This window comes from Terrapene carolina, unplaced genomic scaffold (assembly GCF_002925995.2).
Source record: "Terrapene carolina triunguis isolate 2854851 unplaced genomic scaffold, T_m_triunguis-2.0 Scaffold951, whole genome shotgun sequence".
NCBI classification, from domain to species: Eukaryota; Metazoa; Chordata; order Testudines; family Emydidae; genus Terrapene; species Terrapene triunguis.
In genome coordinates, this window is record NW_020665302.1 from 8,092,595 (window position 1) to 8,113,235 (window position 20,641).

Below are 20,641 nucleotides of genomic sequence, written 5' to 3' on the forward strand. Positions count from 1 at the left end.
CAGCAGCATTAGACTATGTTGTTGGCAATTAAAGGGGTTTATTCCTAGCTGAAATTTTGTGTTTGAATTATTTGCCAGGAGCCAGATTCTTCTTCCAGATATTCACATGTATCTCTACCACCATCAATGGGTGTGTATCTAAGGGCTCACCACTACTAGTTAAAAATCTGGACAAATCCACCTCTGTTTCAGTCCAAGTCAATATGCTTTAATTTTCTGATAGCACATATGCTACTTTTTCAGGGGAAGAGGTCTGCTAAAAGGCAGACTATTCTGAAGGTGAGCTCTGTGGTAGGCTTACACTCCTATCAATTACGTAGCTCCTGCTAGTGGCCGATCTGTTAGAATGGCTTAGTGGTACCCTATATGGAAGGAAAAGGTCATTTCACCATGCTAGTTAATATAGTTAATTGTTTTATTTGGTTATTGTTCAACAACAAAGTTCAATATTTTCCAGGTGGAGCTTGATCTGTACCTCTGATTCCCTCCCTTGTCAATAATAAAAAGGTAATGAAGAAAAATCCTGTACTTTTAGATACCTAAAACCTCATTAATGCTAACAAGCTTTCGATTGCAATTTAATGTTACAATATTTCTTCATGGGATCTGGGAGGATTAAGCTGAGGCCCCTCCAATGTCTGAAGATGGCTGTCCACAACCACCATTAAAACAAAAAGCTAGTGTTGAAAAATGCACAGTTTACAATAAAAAAGTAGAAACCGATTCAATTCCCTTTTGTTACGAATATAAAGTTTCTTGTAAATATGTACAGTCCTTTGAGCTATTTCTATAGCAGGAAGCATTTCACAAACAAGACACAAGATATACACTTTCAGGACTTGACAAGCCCATTTCTCAGGTCATGAAGATCTTCCATGAGATGCAAAGATTTAAAGACTGATCTCTGTGACCTTTCAAAATACTGAGACCAAGAGACAAATTTCAGCACGTTTCCTGCCAAATCATCTGGTCTAAAATAACCCAACAGACAAGAGAACAGAACACAATATCCATGAAACTCGCCAAAGGGCATTGACAAGGCATTTGGAGGTTTATGGGTGTCTAGGACAGGTTAGCACTGGCTGGCAAGGGACAAGCAGAAGATAAAAGGCTTGGCCAACGAGAAAACTGGATGCAGTTTTGCTCTTTTCCATTTATAGAAAACATGTTTTTTTACTCAGCATGTCACTGAAGCAGACTGAATGGTCAAAACCTGCCTTGAAAATCATTTGCTCTCTGGCTCAGTTACAAGGGATAATGTTCATGGCATTGGAGAATATGAAGCAATAACTGGCTTGAGGTTAGAGGCAAAAGCAAAGGTGAGGTGTTTGGTAACCGCCAAAGCTGTTTATTGCAAGTATCCTCTAGTGCCGTGACTATTAGCTCTTACTGTACAACAAGATACAATCAGAACAGGAAAGAAGAACTTTGTGTTGAGAGATGACAATTCTGTGCACTTGCTTTCTCGTGCTTTCCTGTGACGTTCTTGGGGGGCAGGGGGCAACCTATCAACCACTGTGAGGAGTGGCCTCTATGGCAAATGATGACAATAAGGATTTTGATACAATTTCTGACTGCGATTGTGTTTAACACTGGGGTGTGTGAAGGTGAGGGATAGCGATTGTAGTTCTCTTGTCATATAATAAGGATTGTAACTCTCTTCTGTGCCAAATTCTCCAGTAAATCATGGCGGTTAGTTTGCAGCGTAATCTAAAGGCTTCAATTAATTTACAAGTGAGGTACAATACAATACTTAGCACAGCAACCTAAGAGGTGAGAGCAGCCAGAGTGATGGTGCAGCAGCATGCAGTGAATTGCCATGCAGAAAACCTGGGTAAAGAGTCTTGTACCCCAGTACGTCAGAGACAATGCACTTTGTTTTAGGGCTTGGGGGATTGTGACCATCTAATCAGGGGATCTGCCCTCCTCCTCATCCAGCTGAACAAAGCTGCACTGGGGCAATTCTACAGAGAATGAGCTTTGAAAGTGGCAGGGGAACAAACGGATCCAGGTTAATTCTCTAGAGCTCTGTAGAGAATATCCAGTGATGCTGTCTATTGCAACCAAGTCACCATGGCCTTTCAGTTTACAAGGCCATGACAAATTCCAGCATCTTTTTCAAAACTATGATTTATTATCTGGTAAATGGTGCTAACCACATTAAGATTTGGGTTGGGATCCTCATCCCATTTGATTTCCTTGATGAACTGTTAAGGACTAAAGCTAGAGTACAAAAAGTTTATGAACTGCTTGAAAGAGTAACAGTAGTACAAAGTGCAAAAAGTATGACTGCAGGAAGGTGCAGGGAAATAAACTGAGAGGCAGACAATCCTTGTTAGAGTCACATGTCTCCTGACGCGGAGCCACTTCTGGCCCAAGAAGGTTGTTTTGGTAACTGGGCAGCAGAAGCATGGAGTGCATATACTCAGTACATTTCCTTTGTTTTTCCTGCAGTTCACGATGAGGAGTAAGTTTGTCTAGCTGAGACTTATACTGAAGATTGGTCCCAGACCTAGCAGGGAAATAAAATGACAAGTTATACAAGATGCAGTAAAATATTCCCGTTCTCCTATATGTAGTCCCAGGACACAAGCAGCACGGCTTTCAGCAGGAGGCAGAAGCAGAGTTTTACTGAGTCCCATGTGTCTCCTTGTCTAGGTGAAAATGCTATGTGTCATGAATCTTCCCCCCTACCAGTGATGAAGGCCACCATCTTCACATGGCATATAGTGAGCTCCTGACAAGCATCTTCTTCCAGACAAATCCCCCTTCCATTTCATCAAAAAGAACAGGAGTACTTGTGGCACCTTAGAGACTAACAAATTTATTAGAGCATAAGCTTTCGTGGGCTACAACCCACTTCTTCGGATGCATAACATTTCATGTGGGCCTGATTCCTCTCAGTGCAGAGACCCTCCTCATTCACAGATGTACAATGCCTTCAACACCTGTTCCGTAGTCATACACAGATCTAAACACCCAGTGTTGGACCAGCTGCCTTGGCAATGGCATAACAGTAGTGCTGGGGGGAAATATTCTCTTTGGAAGAGATTTTCACATAGCCAATGCATATCTTATGTTTCTATGTACTGTGATTGCACATATATTTTAAAGTGGGTTTAGGTTGAAGCCCTTCACCCACACAGGCTTTTCACAGTACAAACAGTCACCCCGCACTGGGAGACTCAGATACTTTCCTGAGATGATGAGACATTTGACAGAGCTCCAGCTTACCTTATTGACTTGTGAGAGTGGAGTTCTTGCACCTCCCACAGGCGTTCGACCTCTGCTGGGCTCTTCAAACAACCTTCCAGGGGACCTTTCTCTGCGGGTGCTCAGAAGCCTGCCTGGAGATTTCTCTCTCTCCAGTGGTCGCCCAGGAGACTTGTCCCTGCGCAGCTCTGTCCTTCCCTCTCGATACCGATGTGGTGTGCTTGGTTCTCGAGGGTGGCTTGGACCTTCTGGTGGTCCTGGGCTTGATGCTACCCGCTTGGTTATGTGCTCATTATATGTGGGGGGACCTCTCTTATTAGGGCTGCTGTCATTCAAAAACAATGGGCGCGGACAGCTGCGTGACAAAAACCTTAGAATTACATTTTTATTAGAGGACATATCTTCCCCCCAGTCATTCCACAGGGTTCAAAGGAAAGAGCATCCAGAGCTAATTCAGCCTTACTGAAAAATGCTAACCACTTCCCTGTCACTGTTCAGAAAAGCCACACTCCTAGGCTCCCAGCGGTGTGCTCTGTGGATATAATAGCACCAACCCCCCACCAGACCCAAGTCCTGGTTGGCTGGAACGTTATTATTACAGAGATGGAGTCTCTTACCAGCAGTTTTTTTTTTTAACATGGTGTCCTAAAGAAGTCTAAATGACAGTTCATGAAAGGAGGTAGATAAGTGTGGCTTTAAATAGGCTACAGCCAGAAATCAAGTATTACAGAAGAGAGGTTTACCCTCCTTCTGAAGATAAATATAAGTATTGCTGCAGAAATCTCTGCATCAGGAGACTACATAGCTTTAGAGGTTTGTCTACTAAATTAGATATTTCAGCTTCTTAAGGAATATTCAACATAAATCAAGTCTATGGCCTGGTCTACAAGGGGGGGAAGAGGGAGGAAATCAATCTAAGTTACGCAACTTCAGCTACGTGAATAACGTAGCTGAAGTCGACGTACTTAGATCTACTTACTGCGGTGTCTTCACTGCGGTAAGTCGATGGCTGACGCTCTCCCCTCGACTCCGCCTGCACCTCTCGCCCTAGTGGAGTACCGGAGTCGACAGGAGAGCGCTCGATTTATCGCGTCTAGCCTAGACACGATAAATCGACCCCTGCTGGATCGATTGCTGCCCGTCGATCCAGCGGGTAGTGTAGACAAGCCCTAAATAACAGCTACAAGAACTACTTATTTTCCTAGGGATATAGCAGTAGGATTTTCCTATTTGAAAGTACATTAAAAAATTAATTTACACCTCATAGGATTTGTTCAAGAAGCACAAGTTACAAGACGTCTAAGTAAACATTCTGATAAATAAGAGGATAGGAGGAGAGGTTAGAAATTTGCCAAGCTTTAGATTTCTCTCTCGTTTTATAAGTAACACTTTTCACTATACAACAGGGCACTATCAGTCACAATATTCACTTACCCGCCCAATTCGTCCCCGCTCTGCTTAACAGAACAAGATCACGTCACTTATCGGAGTCTCCTACACTGTCACGTTCAGACATACAGTATTTAAAGGGTTGGGATTGTGGCTTTTAAAGACCATTTCAAGCCACTTGTATTTCATTTTCATGGCAATAATGAATGTTAGCACTAGACTTTCAAGCTATGGCCACATCAGCATAACATTAAAATATCATTTCTGATCCAAATCCTGTTCGGTCAGTCCCAGCTGCTGTAGCTAAGGAATAATTCCATGACTAGGGCCAAGCAATTTATTTCAAGAAATATTTTATTCAAAAAAATTTGATTTAGTGTATCGATGTTTAAACATCGAATTTTATTACTGTTCTAAAACAGAACATTGGTACAGGTTTTCTTAGTCATGTTAAGAGAACAAAGCATCCAGATTACTTGTGGCAAAAACTCATCTCTGATTCATCCAGTACTAATCTAGGGATCAACTAGGGATTTCTGAGCAACTGACTATAACCCATTTCTATGCAAAGTATTTTTCAGTGAGGAAGGCAGTCACCCTAGACTTCAACACAGAAGGCCTTCCCCATGGTCTTGATGGAAATCATCACAGCCTAATTATCTATTTGTTCTAGAGTAAATTCTTTTAATTCCAAAACGTTCAAGATATTCCTGTTCTATGGGACTTTGGGATCTGGGGGTACGTCCAGACTACCCGCCGGATTGGCGGGTAGCGATCGATCTATCGGGGATCGCTATATCGCGTCTCGTCTAGACGCGATATAGCGATCCCCGAACGCGCTCCCGTCGATTCCGGAACTCCACCAGGGCGAGCGGCGGTAGCAGAGTCGACGGGGAAGCCGCGGCCGTCAATCCAGCGCCGTGAGGACGGGAGGTAAGTCAGAATAAGATACATCGACTTCAGCTACACTATTCCCGTAGCTGAAGTTGCGTATCTTACATCGACCCCCCCGCCCCAGTGTAGACCAGCCCTGAATGTGGACTCAGCTGGGATATCTGTCTAGAACAATTAGGAAATGTACCTCCTTGGCAAGATTTGTTTTGGACACACAAGTTAAAATAATTTCAGAAAGAATCTCAATACAGATGCATGCAGAGATTCTTCATCGCCCGGGGCCATCTCTTCTTTCACAACAGAATTGTTAACATCACAAAACACTCCTGTTTTGTTTTGAAAATATTTGTGGAGGAAGTTATCCAGGTGTGGCCACAGAGTTCAGGTTCCAGAAGGGAGACCCCGGCACTCTGGATTTTAAAAGATCTGTTAAACCAGCAGGCTTTCCTGATACTTCTGAGAGAAGCTGAGCTTCTCCCACTAGAACAAAATGAGGTTGTCATGCAATAATACTGGAGAAAGGGGTCTAGAACTAACGCTCATACATAGCATGAGGAATGACACTGAATGTAGCACCGTAACTCATACCTGCGTGTAGCGGAGGATCCTCTGTGGTGTTCATTGTTGGACTCCTTCACTAGATTTCCCTTACAGCAGATCACTCTTAATTTGTCCTGATAGGAGGAGGCCAGGTAAATTGCTCCAGATGAAATTGCTGGCCCTAGATACCGAGGATTTGGGATATCCAAGTGGGCTCGTGCAGGAGTGCTGAGTGAAGGGGGGAAGAGAAACACTCTTTATAATCCGGTTGTTGTACATTATTCCTGGAAAGCTATCGCCCCTGCAGCAAAGCATATTTCTTCTCTTCAAGGTGCTGAGCAGAACATGACTTACCCTAGAGAAGCACGTGCCTGAATCTCAACCACTTCCAGGGAATTGAAATGAGTCACAAACAGGTAGGGTTCTCTGTAGGCTGCAGCGGAGAAAGAACACCATGCACAGACTCGACGTTAGTAAAAATTAGTCAGGAAACTTGCAGGATGAAGATAACATTTTCCTGCCCTCCTGCAGTCCATAGGGAAGACTAAGGATGTGGGTTTTCTGTAGCAGTTCTATATACTATATTGCTAAATGGGGAGAAACAAGCTTAAAGAAGCATTGCCTTGTACCTATCTGCTCCCATACCATTATATCACACAAAAGGGATTTAAAAATGGACTATTAACTGGACAAAATCTATTAGGAACTGCAAAAGACCCTATGATTTCATTTTGATATGCCAGATTCTTGAATATTTCAGACACATCCAAGCATCCATCATTAAAAATACCAGTGGCCAATTTAGTCACTGTCAGGCTGGGAATATTAATCAAATATATCACTTTGATTTAATTTTCCTCTTATTCTTCATGCTTCAGAAAGGCTGCTACATCTATTTAGGTTTATAATTATTTGTAACCACTAGAAAACACGGAGTCTGAAGGGGATCCTTCCCACTGGGGCTGTTTCCTGGATGTGATAACCCCCAGAATGCTGAATATTTTGGAACACTGGAACTGGGTGGAACCAGCACAAAACTGGTAAACGTCATTCAACACCTACCAAAAGCCAAAGGCAAGCGACTCCATTTCAGGTCTTCTGTCCGACTGCGCCTTCCATAGGAATCCACAAAGACGCCAAACTCTGCAGAGAGCAATCACCAGTGTCATTTGCTTGTGGCTGGATGTTTTTTTAAAGAGGAAGGCAAGCAAAGGTGGGTTTTTACAACAGAAATATGAGGGCCATCTTTTGCAGCTGGTGAATTCTACAGTAGCCAGAATTAAATTACGCTCATTGACATAATGCTTGCAAACACTGCTGATTTAGGAATGATTTCAATAGTTCAGTTGTTGCAGTCCAAGTCCTCTTTATACTGAGTAAGGCAAAGTTATTATTCCTTACACTTCTAGGAATCCAGCATCTCCAAATAGGAGAAACACAGAAATATTAGTCATAAAAGTGTGCCTGCTGTCCAAGCAGGCAGTTACTGTAAATACCTGAAGGATTATTATTGTTGGAGTGAAAGGTGCTTTGTGGACTTCTAGGACATTGGACTAAAGATCAACAAAAACAATTACATTAAAAAATAGCTTGTAACCCTTTGTTTCTCCACTGAGATGAAAGGAAAAATCTTTCTATGGAAGTCATTGCATCACATAAGGAATCCTCTAGTTTAAGTTAGAAAGCCAGGAACGTTTAATCAGAGTGGTTAAACATCTATTTGCACTGAACATTCATTGTATTATCTTCATCACTGGCATAGAAATGAAAGTTACTTACCTGTAACTGGAGTTCTTCAAAATGGATTCTAAGTTCGCACTCCTGGGATGCTCTGACAGATGCAGCTTGAACAGGTAGAATTCTAGCAAGCAATAAGTTGGAGCCCTCGCACGCTCCCCTCCCTCCCCTTTCAGTGAACAAACGGTTCCACGGCGAGGGTATAAAAGGGGCGTGGCACTCATTTAGATCCAATACGATGTTTTTCCCCAGGGTATGTTCACTGAATACTCTCTGGTCAGAAGGGTCTCTCTGGGGATTTGCTCTTTGCAAAGAGGCTGACAGACATGGCTGAGATGCTCGTGCTCGCCATAACAGCTATAGCCTTTTGTTGTGGATTGACTCTGGAAACAGGAACTGGCCCCACAGTAGTTTTCCTCTTCAGATGCTTCCCACTTCCAGATCCTTTAGTTCTGGGTACAGAGGTGGATGGTTTGTCCTTCCCTCCAGATTCACTCAGAGCCAACACTGGCCTCAGACTCGTTCGAGCCTTGTACTTGCCCAATTCCGGATGGTTTTGCTGACAGTGCTTCTTGTAATAAAATTGTCTGAAGCCTGTTCTGTCTGTTCTTTTTTGCTCACGTTGTACAAGTCAAGCAAACCAGCATTTTGAAGGTGAGTGTCCCTCACCCAGAGATGCCAAGTATCTAGCATGCGTGTCAGATGCCACAAATACTGCCGGATGTGTCACACGTCTTTTAAAATAGGGCTTTTTATTCTTCAGTTCTGCCATTTCTGAACTGCAGACTTACAACTAACTTCACCTAATACTAAACTAGTTAACGATCTAACTGCTAACTAAATCTAATTATAAAATTGTTAACTAGCTAATAAGCTATGGATCCAGGAGCACCCCAAAGCAGTTCCTCATGCATTCAGCTGCTTGCAGCTGTAAGTAATTTAGGTGGCTGGAGTGCCACACCCCCTTTTATACTTTTGCCCTGGAATGTTCAACGTTCACTGAGGGGATGGGCCAGGGAGGCGCAGAAGTGCTCCACTGACTACTGCTAGTTCGAGTTCTCACCAGTTCACGCTGCACTGGTTGGAGTGTCACACGAGTGGGAATATGCAGAGGACACTCAAAGAAGAGCTGACTGACAGGCACAGAGATCTTAACATAACCCAGAAGGAATCTGACCAACATATTTTAACAATATTTTATATTGCACAATATGACCTACAGTCTAACATACCATTTCCAGCAATAATGTTACCCAATATGATCATGCACACCCAATGGCTAGCCTCCCATCACTACAGGTCCCAGGTATCTTGTGACAAATGCTGTGCAGATGATCAAGCTAGTCCAGCAGCCACATGATACACTTACCATGGAAACAAAGCAGGTACTCCTCCCTCTGTCCTGTAGGGTTCACCTGTATGATACTGATTGGGAAGCTATTGGTGGAAGACGCAAACACAGCAGAGGCTAAGGAGTGGTCATTCTTATCGAGAAACTCTGTAAAGGGGTAGAAAGGAAGAGCAAAGTCAACACCAGCCTTTCTGTAAGTTCAGACCCCTTGCTCCCATGTAGGTAGACAAGTCTCTGCCCCAAAGGAACATTCACAGAGCTGTTTGTTTATGACAGGAAATGACTCCTACCCTCCAGGGTATACTGCTTCATCTCAATTTCATAGAACTTGTTGGTTCCGATGATGATGCTGTAATTGGTCAAATGGATACAGCTACATGGCTCTGAAGTTTCAATCTCCTGGAAGAGAAGGACAAGGACAGGCCTAGATGATCCTTATTCAACTTTTCTGTTCCATTAGTTCCCCTGTATTTGTTTAAACATTTCTCTTATTACATAGGATTCTGAGTGGCAATATTTCCCTCTGTAAAAGGTGTTTAACAACTGCAGACTGCGAGCCTGCAATCTCCAGCGGGTGGAACAGTTCTCTTGCTGGCAGAACTAGCATTAATGTGCCTGCTAATCCATGAGTTTCCTTCTCTACGGGGGTTTTACTGGCTCTTTAGAAGGCAGGTGTGCACACTATGAATCTGGTTGAACTCCAGCTACCATTAGAAGTGCAGGCAGCAACAGTTACAGCCAGATCAGCTTTTGCATCTGTGAAAAGCCAAAAGATTGCATTTGTTTCTTTCAGACAGACCATGCAACGGTCATCTACACCTTTGTCAGCTACAAATTAGACAAATACTCTAAATAGCATGCTGTGGTGTTCACTGTACGGCCCCATTATGGGGGTGGAGAGGATGTAGGAGAGATTTGAGAAGTAGAGTCAGAGTAAAGCAGTGATCCTTAGTTATACACAGTGTTACATATTAACAGTCAACTAGGTTGAGGCACTATAAAATTGGGCACCTCCAGGCCTTAAAGGCAAGAGTTGCATGGGGGATGGGGGGGGGGGGGAAATGCTGCCAATCAAATTTATTTTTTGAACAGACTTTAAATGAGAGAATGAAGAATTTTTATTTTTATTTTTAACAAAGTTGGTTAAAAAAGAACCGGTTAGGTTCTCTCAAGACTCAAGTGGCTTGGACACTTGCAATTAAACAGCCCCTTAGCTCAAGCCCGATTCAGCTATTGGTGGAAGAAGCAAACACGGGTTTTTAATTGCAATGCAGACATACCCAAAATAGACTCATAGACTTTAAGGTCAGAAGGGACCATTATGATCATCGAGTCTGACCTCCCGCATGATGCAGGCCACAAAAGCTGACCCACTCACTCCTGGAATAATTCTCTCCCTTGACTCAGCTGTTGAAGTCCCCAAATCATGATTTAAAGACTTCAAGTCGCAGAGAATCCTCCAGCAAGCGACCCCTGCCCCATGCTGCGGAGGAAGGTGAAAAACCTCCAGGGCCTCTGCCAATCTACCCTGGAGGAAAATTCCTTCCCGACCCCAAATATGGCGATCAGCAGAACCCCGAGCATGTGGACAAGATTCTCCAGCCAGACCCGCATTGACCATTGATACTAATTACCTGTGATGGCACGTTATTGACCTATTGACTAAAATCACGTTATCCCATCAAACCATCCCCTCCATAAACTTATCAAGCTTAATCTTAAAGCCAGAGAGGTCTTTCGCCCCCACTGTTTCCCTCGGAAGGCTGTTCCAGAACTCCACACCCTATCAGCTCTGATTTTAACTGGAGCAGGTTACAATTTACTGTCGTTTTAGCTAGCAAGCAAAATCGGTATGAGCAACCAAGGTTTAGGCCCGTGCTCCTCAGCAGAGTGGAGTCTCATGCTGGATTGTTATGAATATGTTAACTACGGAGAGAAATCAGTAAACTTGCCTTCCTGATGCAGAACTTGCTGAGGCTCTCGTTATAGCGCAAAACCACCACTTTGCTGGGCATGGCTGCACAGATACAGAGTCCATTCTCAACCTACAGAGCAGGTTAAAAATATGGTTAGAGATGGCAATAGAGACGTTCACACTAAAGCCGTGGAAAATATTCTGAACACATGAAACAGTTCTCTTTGGTGAAAGGCACCGAGATGTTGGCAGAGATGAGTGAGTAATATTTGTAATAGGACAGTGGGGTGTAACTGCATATTAGTGAAAGAATGAAAAGCCTTTTCACACTCCTAAAGGACAGCACACATCCAGACGGCTTCTGCGATTTCTTTTGTAGTTGAAGCAAGTTAATTAAAAGAACAGGAAGCTTTTAATAGAATGATGTTCCTATTAAGAGGGATAATGAACCCGAATTAACCCAGGCAGGTTAGATCTTTAACCTCCTGAACTTGTATCTTAAACAATGCTTTGAAATGAATTATGTTCAACTTGTCAAGGATCTGAGTAATCTGCATAAGCAGTTCCTGCTGAAAACTTCCGCAGTGGCCAAGAGTTTCACATTGAAATTGGCAAATACACTGAACATTGCGGAATGATACAACTGCATGAACAAATTCACTACCTGGATAAGCATCACTCTGTGGTCAAGAGCAAAGACAGAGGAATAAGAAATGTATTAATCATAAGAGTCTAAAAACGGAGAGCGAATGTCTACAGCCAGAGAGACAAGGTGGAGGAAGTAATATTTTTTATTAGACCAACTTTTGTTGGTGAAAGAATAGCTTTCAACTCATACAAAGCTCTTCTTCAGTCAGTTAGGTTAGGTTTATCTCACAGTCTGTATCATATAACAGGTTAGCATATTCCATGTATTGGTTGTCTGTGCTTGTTTATATTTGCAATAGACACTTCAAGCTCCTTCCCCTCCCCACTCCTCCCCCCTTTACTCATTTTATTTGGAGGAAAATACAAAAAACCAAGTATGTAGCTCCTGAATGTGCTGATTATGACAAGAAATAAAGTTGCTGATTTGATGAAGATTAAACCTGGCAATCCCTTCTACTGTCTCACTGGGCCTGGGATCAATAGATAAACTAAAGTACAGCCCAGGGCACAAAAGATCTATATCCTACCTTGCCAGCAGCAAAAAGGTGACATCCCTTGACAGCCTCAAAGATGTTTGGTGAGATATCAGGCTGGGCTGGGAGGTGAGATTGGGCTAGAGACTGCTTCACTTTCTTTACATCAACAAGACACAGAGCCCTCTCTTCTCCTGAGGACAGAAACAGTTATATTTTTTCAATCTAAGATAGTCAAGCAAGGGGAGAATTTCACTCTTCACTGCAAGAGCCTATTCTGTTACATAAGCAGCAGCTTCTCATTATGGGTTGTTACTGTGGTAACAGCTACAGAACACAGTACATGTAAAAAATAATTCCATGTGAAAAAGGACTTTAAAAAAGGAGTAATAAATACACCCGGGAAAACAAGCACTGTCTCCTTGGATTGTTATAGTTGCTGGTTCTAGCTGAAAGACATTAGTACATGGCCCCATGAAGGCACTGCCTAGATTAGCCAGGGAGACCCCTCCTTTTCAAGTGAAAGGTGCTTTATCATTTCTGCCCACACAAGTTTGTAGTAGAGCCTCATGGTGCTACACTTAAGGATCACTTTGACCCATGTTGGAACCCTGAGCTTTCAGTAATATCACCTTTTCAAATATCACATTGGGTTTGACTTTTGTCTACAATTACTTTCTTTCCTACAGACTTGAAATACTGTTTAAATGCTAGGGCATCTTAATATTATACAGCAAATTTGTGAAGCTTTTTTGTTGATTCCCTACAAACATTATATAGGAGGTTTCGATATTAAATTGTGCTATCTATTTAGTCCTTCTAGGCAAAGAGCAGGACGGCGAGCTAAGCACCACCGGGAAAGTATATTGCTCCAATTCGCATTCAGACTGAGGGACATAAAAAGCAGAAGATGAAAGCAGCCCTAGTTATATTACATGGGCAAGTGTTGTGGGACCCTCTGTTAGAGCATTAGAGGGTCATGGTGCTGCAGATCCTAGGACAGTGGTGCCCAATCTGTGGCCCTTCAGGGCGACTGTTAAAAACAAAGAAAAAGGAGTGTAGCTGATTAAAAATTGAAAATGTATTCCGAGTTAGGCCTTGCAACAGCCCCACTACTTCAAAGAGGCAATAGGGGACACCACCACCCATAATTGTCACCCACCACTTCCCTGGCAGCCTCCAGAGCAACTCCATTGTGTGCTGGGAGGGGGTGTCAGCAGATCTCTGCTGCTGTATGGGAGGGGAAGGAAAAGAGCTGCTCTCGCTGTTCCATTGCCTGCTTCCCTTCTAACCTGTGGGAATGATACAGAAACAGCAGGACGGGATCTTGACTGGCTCTGCCTGAGAGAGCTCTTCGCAAAGAACGGTTCCTCTCCACTATACAGACAGCCAAAGTAGTCCAGGAGAGGTTTGGGAATCAACAAACGTTTATGGCTGACTTCAATCACAGCATGGAGTGTTCAGCACCTTTGATAAGCAGAACACTTATTTAGGTGCTAAATATAGATTAAGAAGCCTAACTTAGAAACTCAGGTTTGAAAATGTTGGCCTCTGTTATTCAGTCCCCCATCTGTAAAAAACAGAGCTCACTCCCTTTGTGCAGGGATATTGTGAGCATTACTTCATTCGTTAGTGTACATGAGAATCTGAGGTGATTCTGTGATGAGCACCACAGAAAAGCTATACATAAAAAGTAGAGAGGAACCCAGGGAAAGCAAGTTCCACCGACACTGTGCTGTAGGGAGTGTCCCCTTAACCTTCACAATCTAGAACGTTTATCAGAACACTTCCACAAAAGCAAAAATCTGCCATCTTCCTACCATCATACCTGCTATCATGAGCAGTTTATCAAGATCCTTTATGAGGTGAATTTGGAAAACAGCACCAAGTCCTGGAATGTGTGTTAAGGAATTTTTCAACACATTCAGGGCATAGAGACCTTCCTCTGTACCAACGAGTACTACCTATAAAGACAAAAATTGAACAGTCAGCACTGTATAAGAAGATCACAGAAATGCTCCAAGACTAAATTTCACTCATGCATAACACCAGCCAATGGAAAATAGAATCCAACCCCAAGGTACAAAAGGAAACATATTCCTATTTACAAGTCTGGATACACATACTCCTTTCACGCAAGGTATACAGTGACCAGGTTGAGTGTTGTACACTGATGTCATCACCTGGTCACTGAAGGGCATTGTGCAATTTATATCCAGACGGTCTTCCCCCTCAAGCTTCAACAGGGAGTTTCCAAGCAGCTTCTGTAAGTGACAAAAAGAAAACACAGTATGATTAACTAGGAAACACAAATCAAACTCTTAGACAACAGTTAGCATTGACTCACAGCAATCTGAAGAGCCAGCATGTACAATCACGTCTCAAAACTTTAACGCACATTATTGCCTCCAGACTCGTGCTACATTGCTTGTAGCAAACACTAAACAATGGATCATTATCTGAACTGCAACCATCTGCTCATGCACAGCATTCAGCCGTGGAAAAGCAGAGTTCTTCTGCCACACAAAATGTGTGTCAAAGCTGTAGGGACTCTATCTGCAAAGGGTTCATAAGCTGCCACTTAACAAGGCACAATTATTAGGAAAGTGAGGAAACAAGCATGCATGTCTCTCTATTTGAGCCCAAGCAGAAAGGAGGCTTTAAGACAGTCACATCAGTCTATTAATAACACAGAAGTTAGCAGAAGGTTCATATACTAGTTCCTTACAGAGTGGCACTGAGGTTCCTTCAAGACACATACACATCCCAACACTTACCTGAACAGGGAACATTTGAGAAGTGATACAATTTAGGAAATCCTGATGTGTCTCAACATCCACAAAGTGGTTAGAAAAACTAAACAGAAACGTTCAAAAGAGAGACTGCCAAACAGTGTAATAGTTGGGAAGAAAATCAAGAGAGTTCTAATTAACATCCTGGACTACTCCTGCTAGTCAGATTTCCATTGACTCAGTAGCCAAAATTTGAATATGCAATGCCAAAAAGCACCATCTCCCTCTATCAGGAAAGTTATAGCGATGAAAAGGGCTGTTCTAAATGAAACACCAGTGAGACCACTTAACTTGCCATTTTTGTCAGGAATAAACAGCTAACAAATCACAAAGGAGGGGAAAAAAATAACCCTTCTTCTGAGATTTTCTATTTTTCGGATCTGAAAGAAGGTGTGATACTGTGAGGCATCAATCTCATTGTAAACCATGGCTCACGGTATTCCTATTACATGATATTAAAGACAGAAATAATATTAACTAGTTTCACTTCATTTCAAACTCAGCATGTCAGATACTAAGAAAGAAAATTTCAAAATGGTTCCAAGAATATTTTATTATTAGATTAAATTATTATTATTTGTACTTACAGCATCAGCCTCAGCTTTTTCCCTGGAAACTCTCCCTCCTGCCACTATTGACTCCAAAGCAGTGACCCAGCGCTGCTTATCAGGGAAAGTAGGTGCTAGTAAGTAGAGTGTCCTACCAGGCCAGCATGTGGTGTGTGGATGAGACTCCACCTTTAGTATATATGGCACATCTAAGGTGTTGCACAGAGAGAACAAAATTGGGATTAGCACTTGGAATATTTTCCCTTGGCTTAAATTAGCATCCTTCATCTTTGTCAGAGAGGACGTCACCATAACAAGATGTTTACTGCTACAATTTATACTATCAGTAAAGATGGGCTTTTCCATGCCAGGTGCTGCAAATTAGCTATTAAAGCTAAAAAAAAAAAAATTGATAGCATTGTGTGTATGGTTTCCATCTTTCTATCTGCTAAGTAAAGATTAACTATCAGCCTTTATTCAGAGAGGAAGAGAAGTGTCAGCTATAACACAGAAGTTCCTTTTTAAAAAAAAGCCCTATGACTGAAGCGATCCCTGATAGTTTTCTCTGCACTGTTACACAGTGTACGCTTTCTAAAAGCAAGTCACTAAGTAATCTCTTCCATGTCTGTAACACTGGCTTATGCAACACAAGACGACAGTTTCCTTTTTTTAATTGTTGTTCAATAACCTGTTTTAAGAAACAATAATGTTCCTACTTTTGATAGCTGAACTCTCTAACCTTCAATATTAAACCCAAGAGATATATTACCTTTATATCAGTTCAATTCCATATATACACAATCAGTACAATACAAATATTACTTCTTCTTAGAGAATAACTGATTCCATATGCCTCATATTATTTCAGGTTAATGGTTTACTGCTAGAACATACACTTTGAAAATTCAGATTGGCGGAGGGCACTGAAGGATGAAGTTTATATGAACTATGTTTAAAAGTGCTTTATAATAACTTTATAAAGCCACTCTAAGGTTTACCTCTATTTGAATGAAAGAGTACCTCATTCACAGTTCAACCATCGGGAGAGAAGCAATCAACTTTGTGGATCCAACGCTAGATGTCTGAACTATTCACAAGGCATACCTAATTGAAATAGAGGTAACCTCAGAAAGATTTATGATGTTACAGAACAGCAGTTTAAAAGGTTAACTGCAGAATGAGATCTGTTCTACCATAGTTAACTGCCGGTGGATGCCAAGCCATATTCATGGATCAGTTGAAATCCATTCGACCTCAGCTGCACTGATTCTCACCTGTCTTTGCTGTATTTGCAAGTTCAGTAGCTCCTACAGCCCCATGAACAGTTACATCTCCATCAGGAAGGCACAGCTCAAACTCCTCCACAGGCCGCTGTCCAGCTTTCAGGAGAAGGGGAAGGGACATGAAGATGAATGAGAACAAGACCCAAAGAAACAAGAAAGTAGTGAGAAAATAATGAAGAACTGGAGGAAGGAAGTGGGTAGCACATTGGGTTTTTCATAGCTGGAGCACAAGGTTACTTCCAATATTTAAAGCATGTAAGGTTAATAAAATCCTAAAGGGAGGAAAAAAACAATTCTGCCTTATTAGACACGTCAGTTCAAATTAGCAATAGCTAATGTTAACATATTCATTAGACCCTTCAATACAATGAATAATGTCAGAAAACAGAAAAGGCAAATCTTGTTTGTTGAAGGTGTGAAGTTACCTTCTCTTGCTTCAGCATCATAAATTAGCACTTTAGTTCCTTCCAGGACAATGAATTTCCTGTCCCAGCCCTGCTGTCCACGCTTATTATTCCTGAAAACACAGCAAGCACAAAAGAACATCAGAATTTCCACCAAGTTTCTGAACTGGAGTGGCAAGCAAATCCCTGGGGGATAAATTTCATATGTAACACAAGACTGCAACTGCAAATATTGAGAGAATTCAGCGAAATTGCCTCACAATCTGGGATAATTACAGCACAGCTCCATATGTGCCACCACCTGCTCTGGCACAAAGACTCATGTTTATACCTTGGCACCTTCATCCATCCTTCCAGACGTAAACTGCTGCTTGGCTCCTTCAGCTGCAGTCCTGGAGAGTTCAATTTGTCCCGACAGAAGGCTTCAGAAAAGTGTGTGGCATATTCCGCAGGCAGTCCACACGTAGCTGGCAAGCATGTTGAGCACTTTGGGTGACACATCACTTGGCATTCTGGGAGAGTAAAACTTTATAAAGGACATACACCAGAAAACATGGCCCAGTCCATTCAGCCACCCAGAGACACCCCCACCTCCCCCTGTTCAATCTAGCCATCTGATGTTTTCAAATATGGAGTATACCCTCCAGTTACTCTACAGGTCTTCATAATTGGACACTGTCAATCTTTGTTTGCGGGGAGAAAGAACTGGATGGTGAAGTCTCTGATGGCGCAGAATATGTTACCAAATACTCCCATGGAGCGAGAAAGAAGTTGGAGTGATTTCTCCAGTTCTCACAGGCAGTGCTGGTCCAGAAAACAACATACTTTCCCTGGTGAGGAGTTCCTGGTAGTCACACACTGTCCCAGTTCCCGGCTGTTTTTAGCAAGGCAATATGGGCAAAATAACCATATGGTAGCTAGGAGAGGGAATCAGTCACCTGCTTTCCCAAATAAAGAGAACAGTCTCTTTCCAAGGACACCTAAAAAATGTAATTAAGGCTGTTGGTGGAGAAGCTCACCGTCTTCACTGAACAAGGACATGAGACTCTATTCTGAATGACTTGAAGTGTTAACCCTCCATTCTAGCATTCAATTGCCCTCCATTCACTCACACACCCTGCTCTTACCAAGACATTTAGATGCTTGACGTCCAAAGTGCACAGTATCCAGACACACTGCACATTTTGTTGCCCTCATATTTAGCCCCACATTGAAACGGTGAGGGATATTGTGATGCATTCGCTCTTTCATACGCCGACTGAACTCTGGAAGGGGGAAAAATGTCACAGGGATAGACAAAAGGTATAACATGATCCAATGGCTGGAGGTTGAAACTAAACAATTTTGGAAATTGGTGGAAATAGAGTGTACATTTTTAACAATGAGGGTAATGAACCATTGGAACAACTTACCAAGGTCATGGTGGATTCTGCATCACTGACAGTTTTTAAGTCAAGATCGGATCTTTTTTTAAGAGATATAGGAATTATTTTGGGAAAGTTCTATGGCCTATGTTATAGAGGAGGTCAGACTAGATGGTCACAAAGGACTGTGCTGCCAACAAACAAGCCTTTCACCACAGCTTTTCTCACTTTATCTATGCTAGATACTGAGCATGCGTTCCCCATACCAACTTCATACCCCAACTTTCAGTGCTGACCAATGAGCACATCTCAGCACCTGCCAATACATTTGATTGGCAGTGAACAAATCTTATCCCTCATATCAAGTCTTTTCCCTGCTGCATATGTCTTCCCACGCTACCCATACCCATCCCTTACCCATGATTGAGGACATCTCTCCTTAAGTCTATGTAATCCATGCTTACAAAGCATGGCTCTCTTTCCACCTCCATTGACATATGAGTTTCTGAGTGTATGACAACCATTGGGCTAACAGACCTGGGTCTTTCAGCTCAGGCAGTAGAGGCTTATGGTTTTAGATTCAGAGGTCTGGGGTTCAATCCCCATTGTTATGACCCACCCAGGGACCATCCAGACACCTAATACCAATTCTCTCATATACATGCGAGCATAGCCCCTTAATTTTCAGTTGCATCCTTCTTGCTGATGAGTCTCGCCCCATATTTTCGACAGCATGCATCTCTTCCTTCATTCCTTACTCATAAGGATCCAACTTCTCCTCTCACCCAGTACCTACCCTTTCCATGCACACTTCATGCGTCTCCTCATGCCTATTACCATTCCTTTCCCTTTATAGAGAATTCTCTGCTCAGCTGAATGAAGTTGCCGCTTAGACAAGTAAAGATATGCCAACCAGGGAGGAAACATCCATACACCCTTTTGATCAATGCAGAATTGTAGTTGAGAAAGTAAAGTGTAGTCTGAAGATCAAAGCCTACAACAGCCCTGTTTTGTGCCGATGCAGGGCAGCATAGCCTCTGTACGAGTCCCTGTTTTACAAAGACCATTGTGACTTTGAAGCGGCACAATATGGAACAACAGTAAGATTGGAATGGATTTTGTTTGCACTTTTCATTGTCAGTCTTTACTGAGACTTAAGACACACAGAGGTTAGCAAAAAAACCTTTTTTTCCCCCAGTATGTTTACTTCATGCATTTCACAGCTCTTTGAATCTAGCCAGCTTCACTATCTCCCAGAGAATTTATTCCTTGCTGAAAAACACCTACTAAACATCAACAAGGGAGCAGAAAAAAACATTAGAAAAAAGTTTAATTCCAGACACACTATTTAAAGGATTCTCTATCAAAAACTAGATTTCTTTTAATCAATCAATTAAAAAAAACTCAAATAGACAGAAAGCCTTTAACTGAAGTTTTATAAAATAAGCAGTGTTGAAATTTCATTCAAGCAGAGATTTAGACTGCAGAACAAGAGCAAGAAGGGATGATCCAAGACTTCTATTATGACAGGAGTTTTTACAAAAATTCATCCCTCACAAATAGGTAACACAACCCCTTCCCTCATACAAACTAGGCTCCAATTCCCCTCACGTTACTTTCCAAGTCTGCTACCTAGAGCTCACCAATACTTGTGCACATGTCATTATACACACCTGCATGAAAAGAGAAAAGATGGTTTTGAAAAGGGGGGTGGATATTCTGAACAGGAACAGGCATTTCATATTCTCCTTGAGACTTACCCTCTGGTGTGGAGGACTCCTTTCTGCGACTTGAGGGTGGAGCAAGCAGGCTGATGGGAGTTGGCTGATGCTCTGGGGAGCGGACTATGGCAGACATGATGATCTGCTGTCTGGCTGTGGCAGGAGTGGATGGATGAGGGTGGTCTGTTATTTTCCGATGGGCAGCTACAGAGACAAATACAACTTGTTAACTCATCCAGTATGAGGCTAGTTTCCAGCCATGGTTCTATGTAACCATTCAAGGGTTACAATGTGCAGAAAACATGTAGCCCTAATGCATCTTCAAAGCAGCAGACAAAGTAGGAATTAGACAGTAATTTTACTGTTATA

At 42.3% G+C, this 20,641-nt stretch overlaps 1 protein-coding gene across 2 annotated transcripts in view; it reads right to left on the bottom strand.

The window, feature by feature from the left end:
* Window positions 1-506: 506 nt before the first annotated feature.
* The window catches only part of CIT (citron rho-interacting serine/threonine kinase), a 90,819-nt gene continuing 70,684 nt past the window's right edge, over window positions 507-20,641 (bottom strand). For both annotated transcript variants that reach the window (XM_024197388.2, XM_024197387.2), the window contains exons 32-48: window positions 20,312-20,476; window positions 18,315-18,452; window positions 17,519-17,699; window positions 17,209-17,300; window positions 16,775-16,879; window positions 15,540-15,709; window positions 14,344-14,424; window positions 13,989-14,124; window positions 12,215-12,354; window positions 11,077-11,169; window positions 9,415-9,523; window positions 9,143-9,271; window positions 7,099-7,179; window positions 6,391-6,469; window positions 6,085-6,264; window positions 3,235-3,568; window positions 507-2,512 (exon numbers count right to left, since the gene is read on the bottom strand). In XM_024197388.2, the coding sequence (XP_024053156.1) occupies window positions 2,489-2,512; window positions 3,235-3,568; window positions 6,085-6,264; window positions 6,391-6,469; window positions 7,099-7,179; window positions 9,143-9,271; window positions 9,415-9,523; window positions 11,077-11,169; window positions 12,215-12,354; window positions 13,989-14,124; window positions 14,344-14,424; window positions 15,540-15,709; window positions 16,775-16,879; window positions 17,209-17,300; window positions 17,519-17,699; window positions 18,315-18,452; window positions 20,312-20,476 (2,237 nt within the window). In that variant the 3' untranslated portion in view covers window positions 507-2,488. The remainder of the gene's footprint in view (window positions 2,513-3,234; window positions 3,569-6,084; window positions 6,265-6,390; window positions 6,470-7,098; window positions 7,180-9,142; window positions 9,272-9,414; window positions 9,524-11,076; window positions 11,170-12,214; window positions 12,355-13,988; window positions 14,125-14,343; window positions 14,425-15,539; window positions 15,710-16,774; window positions 16,880-17,208; window positions 17,301-17,518; window positions 17,700-18,314; window positions 18,453-20,311; window positions 20,477-20,641) is intronic.